Source organism: Myotis daubentonii, chromosome 8, assembly GCF_963259705.1.
Source record: "Myotis daubentonii chromosome 8, mMyoDau2.1, whole genome shotgun sequence".
NCBI lineage: Eukaryota > Metazoa > Chordata > Mammalia > Chiroptera > Vespertilionidae > Myotis > Myotis daubentonii.
Window position 1 is genome coordinate 53,952,529 of NC_081847.1, and position 18,250 is coordinate 53,970,778.

At 45.3% G+C, this 18,250-nt stretch overlaps 1 protein-coding gene across 6 annotated transcripts in view; it reads left to right on the top strand.

Annotated features, from left to right (window-relative positions):
- Positions 1-18,250, top strand: part of ZNF236 (zinc finger protein 236) — an 80,756-nt gene that overhangs the window by 50,332 nt on the left and 12,174 nt on the right. For all 6 annotated transcript variants that reach the window (XM_059706391.1, XM_059706390.1, XM_059706389.1 and 3 more), the window contains 10 exons: positions 43-146; positions 5,398-5,549; positions 7,344-7,559; positions 10,222-10,504; positions 11,094-11,197; positions 12,643-13,008; positions 13,362-13,507; positions 13,598-13,838; positions 14,210-14,386; positions 16,052-16,207. In XM_059706391.1, coding sequence (XP_059562374.1) covers positions 43-146; positions 5,398-5,549; positions 7,344-7,559; positions 10,222-10,504; positions 11,094-11,197; positions 12,643-13,008; positions 13,362-13,507; positions 13,598-13,838; positions 14,210-14,386; positions 16,052-16,207 — 1,945 coding nt within the window. The remainder of the gene's footprint in view (positions 1-42; positions 147-5,397; positions 5,550-7,343; positions 7,560-10,221; positions 10,505-11,093; positions 11,198-12,642; positions 13,009-13,361; positions 13,508-13,597; positions 13,839-14,209; positions 14,387-16,051; positions 16,208-18,250) is intronic.

Sequence of the window (18,250 nt, forward strand, 5' to 3'; positions counted from 1 at the left end):
AGATATTCAGAGAGCCTGCTTTATACTTCTGTTAAATTTCAGACGGCTCCTTTGATTCAAGAGCCATCCCAAGAGGAGCTCGACCTGCCGCCGCCACGCCGCCAATTCCTGGAGGACAGTGAGGACCAGAGCCGGCGCTCCTACAGGTATACACACCTGCTCGATGGCCAGCTAATACCGCCTGCAGCTCATGCTGAGTGCAACTGCTTCACCATTCCAAGGGCTCTGCAGTTTAACTCTCTTAACTTAACACCTCTGGAGATAGGTTCCATTATCATCCCCATTTTACAAATAAAGCATCTGGGACAAAGACATTTACTTGCTAAAATTTCTACAGCTGGTAAGTGTGAGGGCCACAGTCTGGATGCAGTAGCCTCTCCCTGGCCTGTACATTTCTGCTCAGCTGTATCTTCCTGTCACCACTATAAGCCATTACTGTGTTTGCAGACATAACTTAAATTTATATTGTGCCTTTCTGTCCAAGGCTCTCCTGTGATCTATATAAAACAACCTGCGTGCCAGGTACAATATGATTATAAAGACAGTTTTTAAAAATCCATTCATTTGCTCATTCTCCCTCCTTCCATCCACCCGCTCACCATCTACCCAGCAGTGTGTGCTGAGCAACCTCAAGGAATCACATACTGCTGTGGATGCTCCGAATACCTGGTGAGAAAAACAGACAAGGTTTATGCCTCAGCTCAGGCTAGGACAGTGAATAAAATACATGTGTTTTTATACAGTTAAACATGAGTATGTATGTAATAAGAAAGTGCATTGTCTTTATAGAGACTGTCTTGAGCTTCTAATATTTTAATAATATTATTTGCTTAAAATACTTTTTAAAGTTTATAATTTTTTTCAGAGCCATTTAAGAAAAGTATATGTCTCATTATTTACTCTTAAAAAAGATGGGAGTTACCTTACCACAAATGAGTAGTCTTAATTCAAGCTTTGAAAATGGGTTAGTTTTGCTGTTATTATGAAGCTTAATACTTTTTGGGAGGCCAAGGAAGTCCTTTGTTTTATTTTCATAGGATTTGTTTCTTGTATAAGATCGCAAGTGCTCTGAACTGGTGTTCTTATGCGTTGGAGTCTGTACTTTCAGAAGTGTGTCATCCTGAGGTCTTCATGAATTTGCAAATTCAAAAATCTATCAGAGCAAGAGTTTGGAATCTGGAGTCTGTGCTCTCTTAGGGGGACACATAGATGAGCTTTGAGGGTCTGTGATGCTCTTAATGTTTCATTCACACTTTTATTTAGTCAATAAGTACTTGTTTGCTAATGTTTAATTTGGGGTTTTGCATTGGCATTTTAAGTGAGATAGTCTAATGTTTGGCCATGAACCCTCTGTGACATCGCCTGGGCAATCCTGCACGTCTAGCTTTGCACCCTTCATTCAGCCTTTATTAAGAACCTGTTAGGTGCCAAGCACTAGGGCTGGATTAGTGAGAAAAACAGGAGAAGCCCTCAGTCCTCTTGGAGTCGACATGCTAATAGATAAAAAGCTGAATGAAAGGAGGTGCAGCTGGTAAGTGACAGGGCCAAGGTCTGGATGCAGCAGCCAAATGAAAGGAAGTACACAGGGCCTGGAACGACACACAGGGCAGGTGCTGAGAGCCGTCTGTCCACATAGCTGACTGAGGAGTGATTGTTGCCGTCAAGGGGAGTGTGTGATTCTGGATCCATTTAGAAGGCATAACCTCCAGAATTTATGATAGGTAAAGATATGGGAGAAATAAGAGTTAGGGGTGGCCACTAGGTTGATCTGAGCAACTAGACTGATGGAATTACCATCCCTGGAAGGGGAAGACCCTCAGGTGAATGGGCTTGGGTGTCAACACCAGGACTTGATTGAGTGTCATTAGGATTGATATTCAAGGAATAACCTCACCAGGGCAGTTTCTTATACCAGATTGGAATTAAGGTGCGAGGTCTGGGCTGGAAGGACACATTTTGGAGTTATCAGGGTGGAGACTAATGTTTAAAGCCACAGTGCATGTCCATCAAAAAGAGAAAGGGCTCAAATATTGCACCCTTGGATGCTGCACTTCGGATGAGCGTGGTGAGGATGGCCAGCTACTGGGTTCTCACAGGGTCAGAGGTATATCCCCCAAGACATTGAGAACATGGAGCCTAGAATGTTCATTGTGTACTTCTTTTATCATATTACTAGAGACCCCGTGCACAAAATTTGTGCACTGGGGGGGGGGGGTAGAATCTCTCAGCCCAGCCTGCACTCTCTCACAGTCCAGGAGCCCTCGGGGGCGGTGTCAGACATCCATGGGAGAGGCTCCTGCCACCGCCGCTGCACTTGCCAGCAGTGAGCCTGACTCAGGGCTTGTGGCTGAGCGGCGCTCCCCCTGTGGGAGCGCACTGACCACCAGGGAGCAGCTCCTGCATTGAGCGTCTGCCCCCGGTGGTCAGTTTGTGTCATAGTGACCTGCCGGGGTCCAGCCCCAGCGGGTCCAGGGGTCCCCAAAGGTGTGGACGGAGTCGGCAAAGAAGGAATGACATGGAGACAGTGTTCAGTTGATCAGCAGCCTAGCCAGGATCTCCAGCCAAGTTCTGGTCTCGATCTCCAGAGAGGTTCTGCTCAGGTTCTCCAGTCAGGTTCAGTCACCAGGTTCTAGTCAGGCTCTCCTGCCAATCTCCGCAGTCAGGTTCAGTCCAGGATCCCCTGCCATGCTCTCTCGCCAGGCTCCGCCTCCAGGCTCCGAGGCCAGTCCCGGTCCAGGATCCTCCGGCATGCTCTCGCCAGCGAAGTTCTTCTGTCTCTAGAGAACGTTCTGTGTAGGTTCTGTGCCTAGGCTCTGTCTCTCTTGGTCCTGTCTTCCAAGCCCTGTCTCTGAAGTTCTGTCTTATAAGTTCTGTGTTCTGAATTCTGTCTCATGAGTTCTGTGTTCTGAGTTCTGTCTCTCTGTCTGGTTACATCTGTATTTATACCAGTTGATTCAATCCTATCATATTACCCTTTTATTATATAGGATAGAGGCCTGGTGCATGGGTGGGGGCCGGCTGGTTTGCCCTGAAGGGTGTCCTGGATCAGGGTGGGGATCCCGCTGGGGTGCCTGGACAGCCTGGGTGAGGGGCTGATGGCTGTTTTCAGGCTGTTCAAGCCCCCCCCCCCCCGCCCCATGGGGACCCTCACCCCATGGAGGTTTGGCCAGTGTGGGTGAGGGGCTGATGGCTGTTTGCAGGCTGGCCACACCCCCTTTAGGGTCGGGGGTCCCCACTGGGGTGCCTGGCCAGTCTGGGTGAGCGGCTGAGGGCCATTTTCAGGCTGGCCAAGCACCCTGGCGATGGAAGATCCCAGCCTCTCCTTTTTTTTTTTCTTTTTTTTTTTTTTATTCTGGGACTTATTTACCTTCTATAATTGTAACTTTGTTGCCTTCAGTGGAGCTCAGAGCCGGCTCCTGCTCGCTCCAGTTCCGTGGCCACGGCTGGCTGAAAGCAGGTATCTGGGGTTTATTTACCTTCTATAATTGAAACTTTGTTACTTTCAGTGGAGCTCAGAATTGGGCCACGGCAGGCAAGGAACCTTGGCTTCCTCCATCACTGGAGCAAGCAAGCCTCCTGCTCGCTCCAGCTCCATGGCTGCCAGCCGCCATCTTGGTTGGGGTAATTTGCATATTGTCGTTCTGATTGGCTGGTGGGTGAGGCTTAAGGCATAGCGAAAGTATGGTCAATTTGCATGTTTGTCTTTTATTAGTATAGGATTACTTTTTGTCCCATAAGTATGACAGATGTAGATGATAGTGAAGTTTCCTGAAGATGTGATTGCTGGGCAGACTCTCACTTCACAGCCTTTTCTGTGGGTCCTGCGCCTGGGAACTCAGCATGTCACATGATCACTGTCGGCTCCTGTGTTTTAGGTTGTTGGACAGTTTGGAAGAATAACTTTGTTGTCAGCATAGCAGGCAGGTATAGTCCCTGGGGAGAGAGGAAGTGGCATTTCACAGGCAGAGAGGGGTCCCATTCAGTGTGGAAGAATGGCAGGAGGTGAGGCGTGTGTGCTGGGGCCGGGTTGTGGCCGGATCATGAAAGTCCTGCCTCAGACTTGTCTCCAACAGGCCATTTCTTCTTGGCCCTGCCAGGATCGCTTTGCTGTGGTGGTTGATTTTAATGAATAGATGTGACTGTTTTGAAAAATTTGCTTTCCTCATTGGAGAACTTTTCTGAGCAAATACCACCTGGTTTAGTGCAACTCAATTCTCAATAGATTATTTTCTTCTATTGACACATGGACCGGAATCCATCTCCATCTCTTTTGCAGAATTAACTTTCAGAAGTCAGCAGTGATACTGTTGGCTTGCTTTTCTATATAGTAATTTAATAGGAATCCCACGGAACTGCACCCACATATTAGAGTGAAATTTCAAAACATGTTCACAGTCGGTCAGCCTTTAGACTCTGTTGGACACTAGAGGAAAGTGAGCTCTGGCTGTGCAGATTCCTGGTCTTAGGCGGAGGGATTCACTGGCTTCCTACTATAGACTGAAACTAGGAAATGGGAAAAGTGGGGGAATATAATGGAATGAACTTTCTAAGTCTTTTTTTTTTTTTAGTTTTTAATAATATATGAATAGAAATTTTGAAATGTATAATAATTTTCATTCTTAAAGCAATTTAAATATATCCCATAGCAACTGAGGGGAAGTATAATACTGTGTGTGTGTGTGTGTGTGTGTGTGTGTGTGTGTGTGTATATATATATATATATATATATATATATATATATATATATATTCAAAACAGCTCCAATAAAGTCTGGTTTGTAAAGTGTTTTATGAATTGACTTTTCCATGTGTCTAACTCAGGAATGATTGACTCTTTTTTAAAAAAAAAAATCTTTTTATTGATTTCAGAGAGGAAGGAAGAGGGAGAGAGAGATAGAAATATCAATGATGAGAAAGAATCATTGATCAGCTGCCTCCTGCATGCCCCCCACTGGGGATTGAGCCTGCAACCCAGGCATGTGCCCTTGACCAGAATCCAACCTGGGATCCTTCAGTCCACAGGCCGACGTTCTATCCACCAAGCCAAACCGGCTAGGGCAGGAATGATTGACTCTTAAGCAAAGGAAGCTTCCAGTGTCTCATGACTTAGTAAAGAAAACAACATATAGTAGATTTTTTTGTTCTCTAAAGAAAGACTATAGTAAAATACTATGCCTGCTAGGGAATCCCTGTAGGATTTACTGAGTATGTTTAACCCTACAAATACTTTGAGCAGAATTGTTACTGCTAATATTATATAGTGTCATGTGTTGGAGATCCCCTAGTTTCTGACCACAGTTCGATGATTGGGGTGGACCTCGTGCTTGTTTTCATCCCAGAGGTAACATCTCACTTGTGCTGTGAGTTCACAGGGCCTGTGCCTTCCTTTGTGTTACAGATGCGAGTATTGCCACAAGGGCTTTAAGAAGTCCAGCCACCTGAAGCAACATGTGCGCTCACACACGGGGGAGAAACCTTACAAATGCAAGCTCTGTGGCCGCGGCTTCGTCTCCTCCGGGGTCCTCAAGTCCCATGAGAAGACACACACAGGTCATTGCCTGCCCTGGGGTTGTATGGTTCTCTATGTGTTCATGGAGTTGTGCACCACTGCCACTATCCACTTCTGGGACAGTTTCATCACACCCAAAACAAACTCCGTTCCCCTCCTTGCCTCAGCTCGACACAACTGCCACCTGCTTTCTGTCTCTGTAGTTTCCCTTCTGGACGTTTTATGGAACTGGAATCCTACAACCTGTGGCCTTTGTCAGTGGCTTCTCTCTCTCAGTGCGTGTTCACGGCTCATCCACATAGCATGGGTATCAGGGCTTCATTCCTCTGATGCCCAGTGGTTTTCCACTCTGTGGTTAGAGCCCACATTCTGTTTCTCCACTCAGCAACACTTGAGGTGTTTACATTTGGGGCTGTGCACATCTGCATGTAGGTTTTCGTGTGGATATCAGTTTTTATTTCTCTGTTTAGGAGTGGAATCCTTGGTCCTTTGACAGTGCTGTTTACATCTTTGAGTTCACCAAACTCATTCATTGGTCCTCCAGCACTGGAGAAGGGTTTCGGTTTCACTTCTCATCATAGCTCAGTGTCTGTCTTTTATGAGGACCATCCTGAGAAGTGGGAACTGGGATCTGATTGTGGCTTAGATTCACATTTCTCTAATGGTTAATGATGTTGAGCTTCTTTTCATGTGCATATTGAGAAATGTGTATTCTAATCCTATGCCATTTTAAAATTAGATTATACTCTTATTCAGATGTAAGAATTTTTTAATAGACTATCAGGTATATGATCTTCAGTTAAATCTATCACTTTTATCTCCTTAATACATTTAAGATATTAATAACATATCTGTTTAATATTGACATATAGTCTGTATAAGGTTTTATTTGAAAACTAGAGGCCCGGTGCATGAGGTCATGCATGGGTCGGGTCCCTCGGCCTGGCCAGCGATCAGGACCAATGGGGGCCATCTCACCTAGTCCCAATTGGGGCTGATTGGCTCCGGCTGGCCAGGGGTAGAGACTGCGGGAGGTTGGCCGGCCATGGGACATTAGCTATCGGAGAGCACTGACCACCAGGGGGCAGCTCCTGCATTGAGCATCTGCTCCCTGGTGATCAGTGGGTGTCATAGCGACCAGTTCTGCCATTTGGTCGATTTGCATATTAGGGTTTTATTATATAGGATAGCGGTGCACTGCTTAAAAACATACAATGAAACAAGGAAAGGTTTTGCAGGCTGGTCTGTAGGTTGGTGGGTAGGCAGTGGCTTTAATGGGTGAGAGCAGGTCACTGGAGCTCTGAAGGCCCTCTCAGGAGGCAGCAGAGCCGTTGCAGTAGAAGCCATGTGCCTTGATCGTGTGGGTTTAGGAAGTCGGGGTGGCCCCTCTGTGAAGAAAAGACAGGTCAGAGGGAAGTGCCCTTTTTGGCTTGCTTCCGTGTCATCAGGAGAGTGGCCTTCTTGTTCAGACTTGTGTGAGAGTGAAGCTGTGTAGAGGTGTGTAGGCTCTTCCTCGGGGCCCACTCTATCTCTTGCTGTAGGATGGGGAAAAAGATGGGTTTGAAAATTTCTGGAGTGGATCCCACAAACACATTGCTGGTTTAAATGTGGAAGACCAAGGGGCAGAGAGAGAAAGGCTCTTGGAGCTTTGATTTCACTGGGAGTCTCGGAAGATGCTGTCAGTGTCCATGTTCTCAGACAGTGTCCAGCTCCTGAAAACAGGCGACCATAGCTAATGACCAGTCTTTGACTTAGTGAACATCTCTCTGTTGGCCTTGACTACTTACGATTCTAAGGTAACAAAATACGCGTTTTCCTCATTCCCGATGTCACAGGAGTGAAGGCGTTCAGCTGCAGTGTTTGCAATGCTTCGTTCACGACCAACGGCAGCCTCACCAGGCACATGGCGACACACATGAGCTTGAAGCCTTACAAGTGTCCATTCTGTGAGCAGAGCTTCCGGACCACAGTCCACTGCAAAAAGCACATGCGGAGGCACCAGGCAGGCCCCTCTGCCACATCAGCGCCTGGAGAGCCCGAGGGAGGAGGAGGTATTGTCCATTTGTTGATTTAAGGCTTATTAGCCAGATGCTAATGTAGTGAGAAGTTAACGCACAAGTCACAAATAAAATTAATTTTTTTCTGATTATGAAGCAGTATATGCTCTGTGGAGCACAGATTCAGAGAGGCCCGAAGAGAAGTTCTCTCACTAGTCACCGCAGACCAGTCAGTCAGCCTCCAGGATGTGTATTCTCCCTTCCACGTGGACACACGTACAGACGGAGATCTTAATTTCCTAGCCAGTAGGGGTCTGCCACAGTGCCCCATGTAAGGTTGTGGCCCACTCAATCTTCCCTCCCCTGGTGTGTATCCTGGATGTATTTGATACTGTTAAACACAGGTCTCATCAGTTCAAGCAGCTACACGGATCCCATCATGCTTTGTTCTGTCCTCCTGTAGACATACGTGGAGCTTCACTCCACCTCACTGTAATAGTAAGAGCGTTCAGGGACCTCTGCTCCCCACGTTCACTGTCTCATTTAATTGACATGAGAACTATGGTTTGTGGGACTTATCTCACTTTGTACATGAGCCTGCTAAATGTTAGACAAGCTGATTTTCCCAGTAACTACAAGTAGTATGTAATTCCAACAGTATTGTTTTGTGCTTGTATTTTTTGGGCTTATCAGTTGAATTATTTTGATCAAATTCCACAAGTAAAATTACAGTGTCAAGAATGTACACATTGTATATTTTGACACAGAATGCCAGTACACAGCATTTTAGTATTTTTAACCGATGTTAGTCCATATACAGGTTGAGATATGTTAGTTTGAACACGTCACAGGGTGTCCGCTCTGGTGTGGCAGCACTGTGTATCACACATTCATATATGTGGAACGAACCTGCGGAGACAGGGTGTGTGTTTGGCGTGTACTCAACGAGATCGTATGGTCCCTCCCCAGTTGCTTACTCCCCATCTCTCTGCTGGACTGATTGCCATGGAGCTTTTTCTTCTACTTGGGGGAATACGTCTTTAAATGTACTTTACCTTCCTCAGGTAGCAAACCCAACTCCACTGCAGAGCAGCTGTTCTTCTAGCTCTCCAGTAGCTGCTTCTCAGTGTGGATGTGTCTGACCTGTTATGTTTAGTCAGAGAGCTCCAGCTTGTTAATCTGATAGTACCTGGTGGAATCTTTATCTCTTTTTTTTTAATTGTCATTGTGATTTAGTGAAATAAAAAGAAAGAAAATAGTAACTGTTTTCCTTTCAGTGAATTGAAAAAAATATAAGCCATCCATATATTATTTCTAGAACCCCCTACTTTGCAGCCAGTGACAATAATCTCTAAGTCTAACATGTGTGCTCCTGCCCATCAATCAACAAGGCATCTAATGCCGTTAAGTCAGTGCTGTGAGGACCGATGTGGGGGCTTGTTACGGCTTCACCACACACTGTGTGTAGTTTCACCACACACTGTGTGATGCTCCCCTTAGGTCTTGGTGTTTTCCTACTTTGGATCAGTGACAAAAAGACCTTACATGAAATCCCTTGTCAACAGAAGAGAAGTCACCTGTTAAATTATTATTATTATTTTTTAACCAAACCTTGTAATAGAGATACTGATAGTCAGCCTATCTGGCCTAACAATGCTGTCTTATTTTATATCTTCTGTTTATTGTGTTATATTTCACTGCCCCTTAATGGCTTTTTGTTATGTTGGTTTTGTTCTGGGTTACTTTAAAATTTTTAATACAGTTATCCATATTTCTTTATCAGTGTTGATGGGGCCTCCATCTGTCACCTGCTGCCCCCAACTCTTTCCAAGTTTTTTTGAGAATGTGGAATTTGAATTCATTATATTTTCTTTTTCTGGAATTCCTACTCAAAATGGCTGTCTCCCAGGACTCTCCTTCTCTCCCTCTCCCCAACCCTTTCTTCCCTTCATTTCCTTCCTCCCCCACCCATTTCTCCCATCTTCTCATCTTTGGTCCTTATATTCTAAGAGAAATCACCCAGTTATTTTTTAAATTCACTCATTTGGTTTTAGCCACTGTCCACTTTGCTAGCTAGTGTTTCTGTTGAACTTTTTTCAGAATTTTTAGCCATCTATGCACTAGTGACCTGCTCACAGACAGACTTATCTTCCTTCTGTACATTTTCATAGCGGATTATTCTTGTTTTTAATCAGGGTGAATATGTCCTTATAGTCATTGAGAGAATACATACACACATATATATTTAAAGACATATTTTCCTTTCAGTAATTGGGGGCTATTTGCCAGTTTATTGACTGGGCCTTTTATGGGCTGCTGCTTTTCTTTATTTGATGATAATTAATTTCCTGTCCATGTTAACAAATGGGTGACTATATTTATGAATACCCATGGCTGGTGTGGACACTGACAGGCTCAGCTCTCTGCTGGGCTGGCAGCTGCCGGTAAGAAGTGAACCTTTAGGCATAGTATCCTTCTGATGTCGAGGATCCTCCCCCAAGGCGCATCCTTCTCGGACTTCCTTTCTGGTGAATGTGCTTTAGTTTCTCAGTACAATAGTGATGGGAACAATCTCTTTGAATCTCAAATGTAGCTCCACTGAGTAGTAACTAGTTAATTAGTAATTTAACCACACATACTCGTTTAGTCTAATATACTTGTTTTGTGGAAACACATTTTTCATTGGGATTTGACCCTTTGCCTGTACTTCGTTTAGATATATGCATGGAGGAAGAGGAAGAAAATTCTGAAAGAAACGCATCTAGAAAGGTTCGTCCTGAGGTCATCACTTTTACAGAGGAGGAGACAGCGCAGTTAGCCAAAATCCAGCCCCAGGAAAGCGCCACAGTGTCAGAGCAGGTGCTGGTGCAGTCGGCTGCCGAGAAGGACCGCATCAGCGAGATGAAGGACCGGCAGGCCGAGCTGGAGGCCGAGCCCAGGTTCGCCAACTGCTGCTCCTACTGTCCCAAGAGCTTTAAGAAGCCCAGCGACCTTGTCAGGTAGGTGTGGACTTGTGGGTGGGCTTCATGCTCTGTGTCCCTCTGGCCATTGTCACTGCAGTCAGGGAGGCCGTTTCTGAGCCTGGTGCCACTAAAGGCACAATGACAGGTTTCCTGAGTCTCCACTTCAAGCTGCTGTAGATTTTGAGGCTTCCTTTTAAGCTCAAGCAGAATGTTAATTCGAAATGTGTTTGCTCTGTAGATTGCTTGTACTTATTTCTATGTAATAGACTGTGGTAGTAGTGAAGTTCTAATTGGAGCTTAGTGATTCATTGAAGAGGACGTGGTGCAGCCTGTAGCGGGTACTGCCGGCCCCCACACTGCTGGTCTGCGAGAGCTCTTGTTTTCAGAACAGTGAGCCCTAATTTTATTGGCCTTTCAGGTTTCATGTTGTCTTTTGGATTTGTTTATGGTGTGTTTTTTTTGCAGAGAGTGAAACTTAAAGGTTTTGTTTGGCTAAGTGTATTTGGTACCTAGTCCACATAATTTTTTTTATATGGATAGTTACAAATTTAAAATCATGAAGTTTACTTGAATTGTGTATCACATAAAAAGGGAAAACACTGAATTGCCAATGCTTCCTGGCTAGACATGTTCGAATCCACACGGGAGAAAAGCCATACAGATGTGATGAGTGTGGGAAGAGCTTCACTGTGAAGTCCACCCTGGATTGCCACGTGAAGACTCACACAGGTAAGATTGGGCTGCATCGCTGGTGACCGACAGTGGCGTCTTGTGTTTGTTTTCTCCTTTGTATTGTGCACACATAAATATTTCCAATTATGGGAAGCATAAAAACCAGGAACCATGATAAATAGATATAAAGGATTTTTCATTCCTGATGTGGGAAAAGTAATCTACAAAACACTAAGGAAAAGGGACGAGGTCTCCAATATCCAGTTGTCAGTTATCTTGTATTCTCAATCAGACTTAAATGCCAAAGAGATTTGGTTTATTGAGGTTTTGTAAAAACTGGAATTTGGCATCTGATTATAGTTATATGGTAGTAATTCTTTTTATGTGGGGGACAGATCTTATAAAAGAAAAAAATTAATGTATAATTTCCACAGCCACTTTCTCTCCTTTATCTGACTTGAGGGACTGAGGTTAATTAAGCTGTGCTGAGCCTTTGAGTTCTGATTCCGCAGTGTGTCCGAGTGGTGGGGAGGCAGGTGCCGACCTCCACCTGGCTTGGACCTTGGCCTCCGCTTCTGAGCCACTGGTCTGAGCCTCCAGGTCCTCATGTGTAAAATTAGGAGTTAAGTGACTCTCAGTAAATGTTAGGGTTGTTATTATGATTTGTAGGATGATGACTGTTGAGGTAATTTATAGTCTTAATTTTTGGTTATAAGCAGAATTAACCAAAAGAGCACAATGGAGTTTCACAAGTTTCTATGAAGCCCCATGATCCTTTTCTGATGGGTTAATATTTGGAACTAAGTAAATAGATACTTGAACCTACTGACATGCCTCTACTGTGGACAGTTTTTCTGTTTTGTTAGGTTCTGGGTGTTTGACCCTCTTGGAGGCTCTGTGAACTGCTGGGGTTCAAGGGGAGCACCCCACCTGTTCTTGCCTCACTAGGTGTAGCAGCCCGCTTACTGCTCAGGGCAGGTGTGGTGACATTCATGGTGACTGCGCATGCTGGGGTTTCCAGTCCGCTCCGTGCACTTGGGAAGGAAAGCAGTGTCTCTGAAAAATGTCAGGGCCTCTCTTGTCCTGGTCTGCATCCCGGCCTGCCCATTTCTGGGGGAGCAAGACCACCACATTTGTGCTCCTGGGACTCTCCTGGGCAACTTGATGTTCGTGATAGGGCCCTCGGGTGCCTGCGAGATCTTCATGACACTGGACACAGTGGGCACATGGTGCTAGACCCGGGGCTCTGCAAGCCCAGAGCTCACGCTCCTGGGTGGCCTCTACCTGTGCTGGCTCTTGGGTGCCCCCTTTTCAAGAAAGAAAATAAAGAGCTGAGCCATCAGCATGCCCTTTGCAGAGTCAGAGGTGGAGGTGGTGAGAGCTGGGCTATTGTCGCTCTCAGGAGGAGGGACTCTGCTCCCTTTTAAACCCTGGGTAACAGGCTCCACACTCACGCCACCAACCCTGCCATGGATGTGATGCTGACTTTCGACCCTTCACAGGTCAGAAGCTCTTCAGCTGCCACGTCTGCAGTAACGCCTTCTCTACCAAGGGGAGTCTGAAGGTCCACATGCGCTTGCACACTGGAGCCAAGCCCTTCAAGTGTCCACACTGTGAGCTGCGCTTCCGCACGTCTGGCCGGAGGAAGACTCACATGCAGTTTCATTATAAGCCTGACCCCAAGAAAGCCAGGAAGTCCACACCACGCAGTGCGCCCGAGGGGCTGCAGCCCGCCAGCCTGCTGAGCCCGGCCTCTGCTGACCCAAATTTGCTGATCATGAACAACTCGGTTCTGACTGGCCAGTTTGATCCAAACCTGCTTCAGCCAGGACTAGTGAGCCAGGCCGTCCTCCCTGGCTCTGTGTCAGGTATGGCTGCAGCTGGCGGGTGGGGACTGAGTAAGGGCCCTGAGACGTACCACATGTCTGCAGATCTGAGAAACAACTCTCCCTGTGTCCGTGACCTGGTGTGTGATCCGAGCCTAATGAAGTGCAGTTGCTATGTGAGGTGTTGGCTAGTCAGTGTACCCGCTCTGAGCCTCGTTTTCTGATCTGGATGGTGATGTTCCCTCACGGGTGTGTTTTGTGATGATTGGATCAGACTATGTGTGTGTTTGGTGTAAAGTGGGTTTTAGTGTTCCTTCACCAGAACATATTGATACATACATAAAACTTAGGTTTTCCTATTGATACCCAATCCTTCCTGTTCTTTTTCCATGCAGGTGGCAGTGACTGGACAGTGTCTCTGACGGATGGGAGCCTGGCCGCCCTGGAAGGCATCCAGTTACAGCTGGCGGCTAACTTGGTTGGGCCTAATGTTCAAATTTCTGGAATCGACACCTCTGGCATTAACAACATCACATTACAGGTGTGGCACCTGCCATGGTTTTCTGTGCTTGAATGTAGTCTGAGTCACACAGCATGAAACCTCATTACAAATGTCTGTGCTGCCTTTCAGATTGACCCAGGTGTCTTGCAGCAAAGCTTACAGCCCACCAACCTGCTTGCTCAGCAACTGACGGGGGAGCCAGGCTCGACCTCACACAACAGCTCCCTTCAGACACCGGATAGCACGGTCCCAGCCAGTGTGGTCATCCAGCCCATCTCAGGCCTGTCCTTACAGCCCACGGTGACCTCTGCCAACCTGACCATCAGCTCGATGTCAGAGCAGGACTCTGTGCTGACCACCAGCACTAGTGGTAAGAGCCACTCCTATGGGCTTGGACTCTGGAGGGTCAGATTTGTGCTCATCATCATGAATTTGAGTTTAGGACGCTGTGATGCCATTTCTTCTCTTTTTAAAGCTCACTAAACAAACATCCTATGCCTTAACTGATGTTTATTCAATATATACATGTAGATTGCAACATTCACGTAATTAATTTTGTCCCATTGGCTTCCTATTTCATAAGGCGTTCTTATCTTTATAGGTGAAGGAATTAGAGATGACTGCTTTTTTTTTTCAAATCTTTCTCATTTTGAAGTAACATTTTCACTAAAGTATTTTTAATATAAGAAGAGAATATTGCATTTTAAGCCCAGCTTTGTTTTGTTCTGTAATGATAACCAGGGACTCAAGACCTCACTCAAGTGATGCCATCACCAGGCCTGGTGTCCACCTCCAGTGGCCCCCATGAGATCACCCTGACCATCAACAACTCCAGTCTCAGCCAGGTCTTAGCACAGGCTGCTGGGCCCACCACGTCATCCTCAGGGTCCCCACAGGAAATCACTCTGACCATCTCTGGTTAGTCATTCATGTTAAGCATATTTTTACCTGAAATCTAAGTCTGTCTTATTTATATTCTTTCTGTACACTCAGCTTTGCATAAAGCCAGTGCCCAATATGTGTTTGTAATTCAGGTAAGAAATTCAGGCTTAGTGACAACGTTACTGCTCAAATTTGATAACAGAAAAAAATTGATAGTTCTGTCATTTCCAGTTTAAGTGATTTTTTTCCTCACATATTTTTTTGTTTAGCAAAGAGCAGAAAACTGCGTCACAAGTCTCATTCGTGTGCTCCATTAAGCGAAAGGAATATAATCCACATAAACTGTGCATTGTCAAAGATTATAGGGAGCTTACTCGCCTACTCTTTTCAGATTCTACTCAGATTATGTGTACAAATGTGACCTATGGCAAACATTGAGAGGTAAATAAACAAGTGAGAATACCATTTGACAGTGACGGTCACTTGAAACTGGCAGAAGGACCTTATGAGTCTGTCACCAAGCCCATGCATTCTGCCTCAGACTGCAGTATTCTTGTCAGGTGTTTCTCCTGCGTGTCATTCATGCCCCCAGCATGTTTGACCTGTTAGCTCGGAGCACATGTTATGGGTGGCTCTGCCCACAGGTACCCTTGGCTGTGCACAAATATTACTTCAGTTAAATTTTACAGTGTGTTAGCCATTCAGAAGTAATTTGAAGAAAACTTGACACACACTGGGTAAAAGGAGAGGCTGGTCCTCATCTCCCTGAGTTACATATGCAGTGAAGATTCTGTAACTCATGTTTTCAGGCCAGTTGTTAATGAAAAGCTGTGTGAAACAGAACCAAAAAGTGAATCCTAGCTCTTCTGAAAACGGGTCCGCTCTGCCCATGGCAGTTGTACTGTTTCATTTGCCCGTACTCAGCCCGCCGTGTGCGGCTTCCTGACCTGTTGTCTGTTTACAATCCTGGAGGGTGCTGGTAATGACAGAGCAGAGTGCAGCATCCTTTTGTCTTCTGATGATTTTCCCTCCAGTTCTGTATCGTTTGCTTGCTTATGCCTAACTTGACAGCAGAATTTTTTTAAAAGCAACGTGTCTTTGTCCAGTGTTTCCCAAGAATTCTTTTTGGTACTCACTGAAATGTCAGCAGGTTTAACTCTCATGTTCACCTGCTCCCATACTATTTGGTTCTATTACATGTGACATTAGCTGAGGGGCTGGCATGAGCAGGTGTGGGACCCTGCTGGGAACACATGGCGGGTGTGCTAGAGTGCTTGTAAGCCTCCCAGTGGCAGTGAGCCCCTCCTGTCAGACGTCCAAGGTGCTGCAGCTCAGCTGGCCACCTGGGAGCCAGCTAAGGGAGATGCTGGTATCATTTTGTAGTATCTCTTTGATCCTTTCTAACAAATTTTGCTACACCTGGTGGTCCATCACATTGGGAAATATTTTCAATTCAGTTTAAGTTTTATTCAACAAAGTGTGTAATTTAAGTGCCTAAATGCTGAGTTAAAGCAAAACTTTTAAGAAACATTTGAAAAATACAGCTTAAAAAGTGTGAACAAATACTTTCATTTAGGGAAATGTATTTCATAGTCTTATTTTCACTTTTTTCTATAAAAATGGTATTATACGTTCATCACACTTGCCAGAGTGTCAGTCACCATGTTACTTTCAGATATTACAGTATTAATTTTCATTTAGGTCAAGACCTTATTCAGCACAGTTCTGGTGGAAGCAGTGAGCTAAACGGGACAATAAGATTGTCCGGGGCTACTGTCAGTAATCAGTCTGCAGGTGCCACCCTGACAATCAGCAATGACCAGCTTCTCACGCAGAGTGCAGCATTGACCGCTTCAGGTATGAAACTGACGGTGACATTGTGGGATCTGAAGGTCAGTGGAAAGGAGTGAGCCGTCCGTTAGCACAACATCTCAGCCCCTCGTCCTGTCACATGCAGTGTCATTCCACAGTGGTTGATGGTGATAGAGGTCTCTGTAGAGTTATCAACCAATTGATAATTCTATCTCTTAAGGGACAGCAGTAAGTAATGGTATTCAGATACCTAGGGCATTATGTATTCATGCACATGGGCACTTTGATGGCTCCATGAAGCTGCCCCTTCCCCCCTGGGCTGTGAGGTCCTGGCTCATCATCCTCTGGGCCCTGCAGTGTGAATTTTCTGCTCAGCCACAGTAGGATAACACAATTGAAAGACATCCTTCTAAGGCAGTGGTTCTCAACCTTCTGGCCCTTTAATACAGTTCCTCATGTTGTGACCCAACCATAAAATTATTTTCGTTGCTACTTCATAACTGTAATGTTGCTTCTGTTATGAATCATAATGTAAATATCTGATATGCAGGATGGTCTTAGGCAACCCCTGTGAAAGGGTCGTTCGACCGCCAAAGGGGTCGCAACCCACAAGTTGAGAACCGCTGTTCTAAGGTGTTGAGGTGTAGACTTTTATACAAATAAATGAGCACAATTAAAAGGAAATGAGCTCCTATAAAATCACAGCTTCATAAGTAACTGTCAGCAGTTTAGGATGCCATACCTTTCTCATGTTCTTTACCTTGTAGAGGTTTTATCAGTGTCTTAGCCCTCTTATTTTCTAGCTCTTTAGTTTTTTGAGAAAAAGTTTGATCTACAGGTACTTGTACCCACAACTAGATTTTTTTCGTGCTTCATTGAAATGCTTTCTTATCCAGTAATTCATTTATTCAGCAAGAGATTGTGTTCTGTCCTGGGTGTAAGCATTGTACTAAGTCTGAGAACATGATACTGAGCAAGACACACATGGTCCCCTGGAATTTTGGGTCCTAGAAACTAATAGAGCACATACAGTTATTAAAGAATTCATGTAATTACATAAACGATATATACAGGAGATAGAATGGTGCTAGTGAGCAGGTTTAAGGGGATTTGACTCAGTCCGGGTGACTTCTCTGGACACTGGGCTGAGCAGGGAGTGGCACTATGGGCCCATGGGGAACACTTCTCCCAAGAGAGTGACATTGTGTTACAGGCCAGATAATCTCTGCTGAGCTGAGGCAAGGTGCCATGGTGTAGAAGTTGGCTGGATCCAAGGAGGGCATGGGCCCCTCGAGACCTTAGAGGAACTCTCTGTCCATCCTCTCATTTGCTGAAGGGTAAACTGAGGCCTGAGTGATTAGGAATGGTCTAAACAGCATATTGGCAGATCCAGCACCCCAGCGTCTGGCCAGTGATGGTTCCCACTAGGTTTTGGGCTTGAGTCTGCTCCAGGCTCTGTTCCTCCTGCGTTTGCTCGCTTGTTCAGTTTGGGGCTCTGGAATCTGTCACAGAACTTACTTCTTACTCATTTGAAATGAGAGGTGGTTTGTTTATTTTTCAACTAAGGGGAATTTTGTTTTACGTTTTAATTGGCTACAAATTAGGACTTTCAGGTTATAATTTGGTCTATAATAGGTAATACATCTGAAGTATATCATATACTTTTAAGTTACAGAGCAGACTTTTTTTGAAAGTCATCCTTGTGTCTTTGTTGTTAAGAATGAGAGGTGTTTTCTGATCACATCCAGAATCCTGTCCCTGGGCTGTGAGATTATCCTCTTCCCCCCTCTGTGTGGGTCGTGTTGGACCAGCAGAGTGGAAAGAGGTTTAGCAGACTCTGGAGCAGCCGTGGGCAAACTATGGCCCGCGGGCCGGATCTGGCCTGTTTGAAATGAATAAAACTAAAAAAAAAAAAAAAAAAAAAGACCGTACCCTTTTATGTAATGATGTTTACTTTGAATTTATATTAGTTCACACAAACACTCCATCCATGCTTTTGTTCCGGCCCTCCGGTCCAGTTTAAGAACCCATTGTGGCCCTCGAGTCAAAAAGTTTGCCCACCCCTGCTCTGGAGTGTCAGGAAACCAG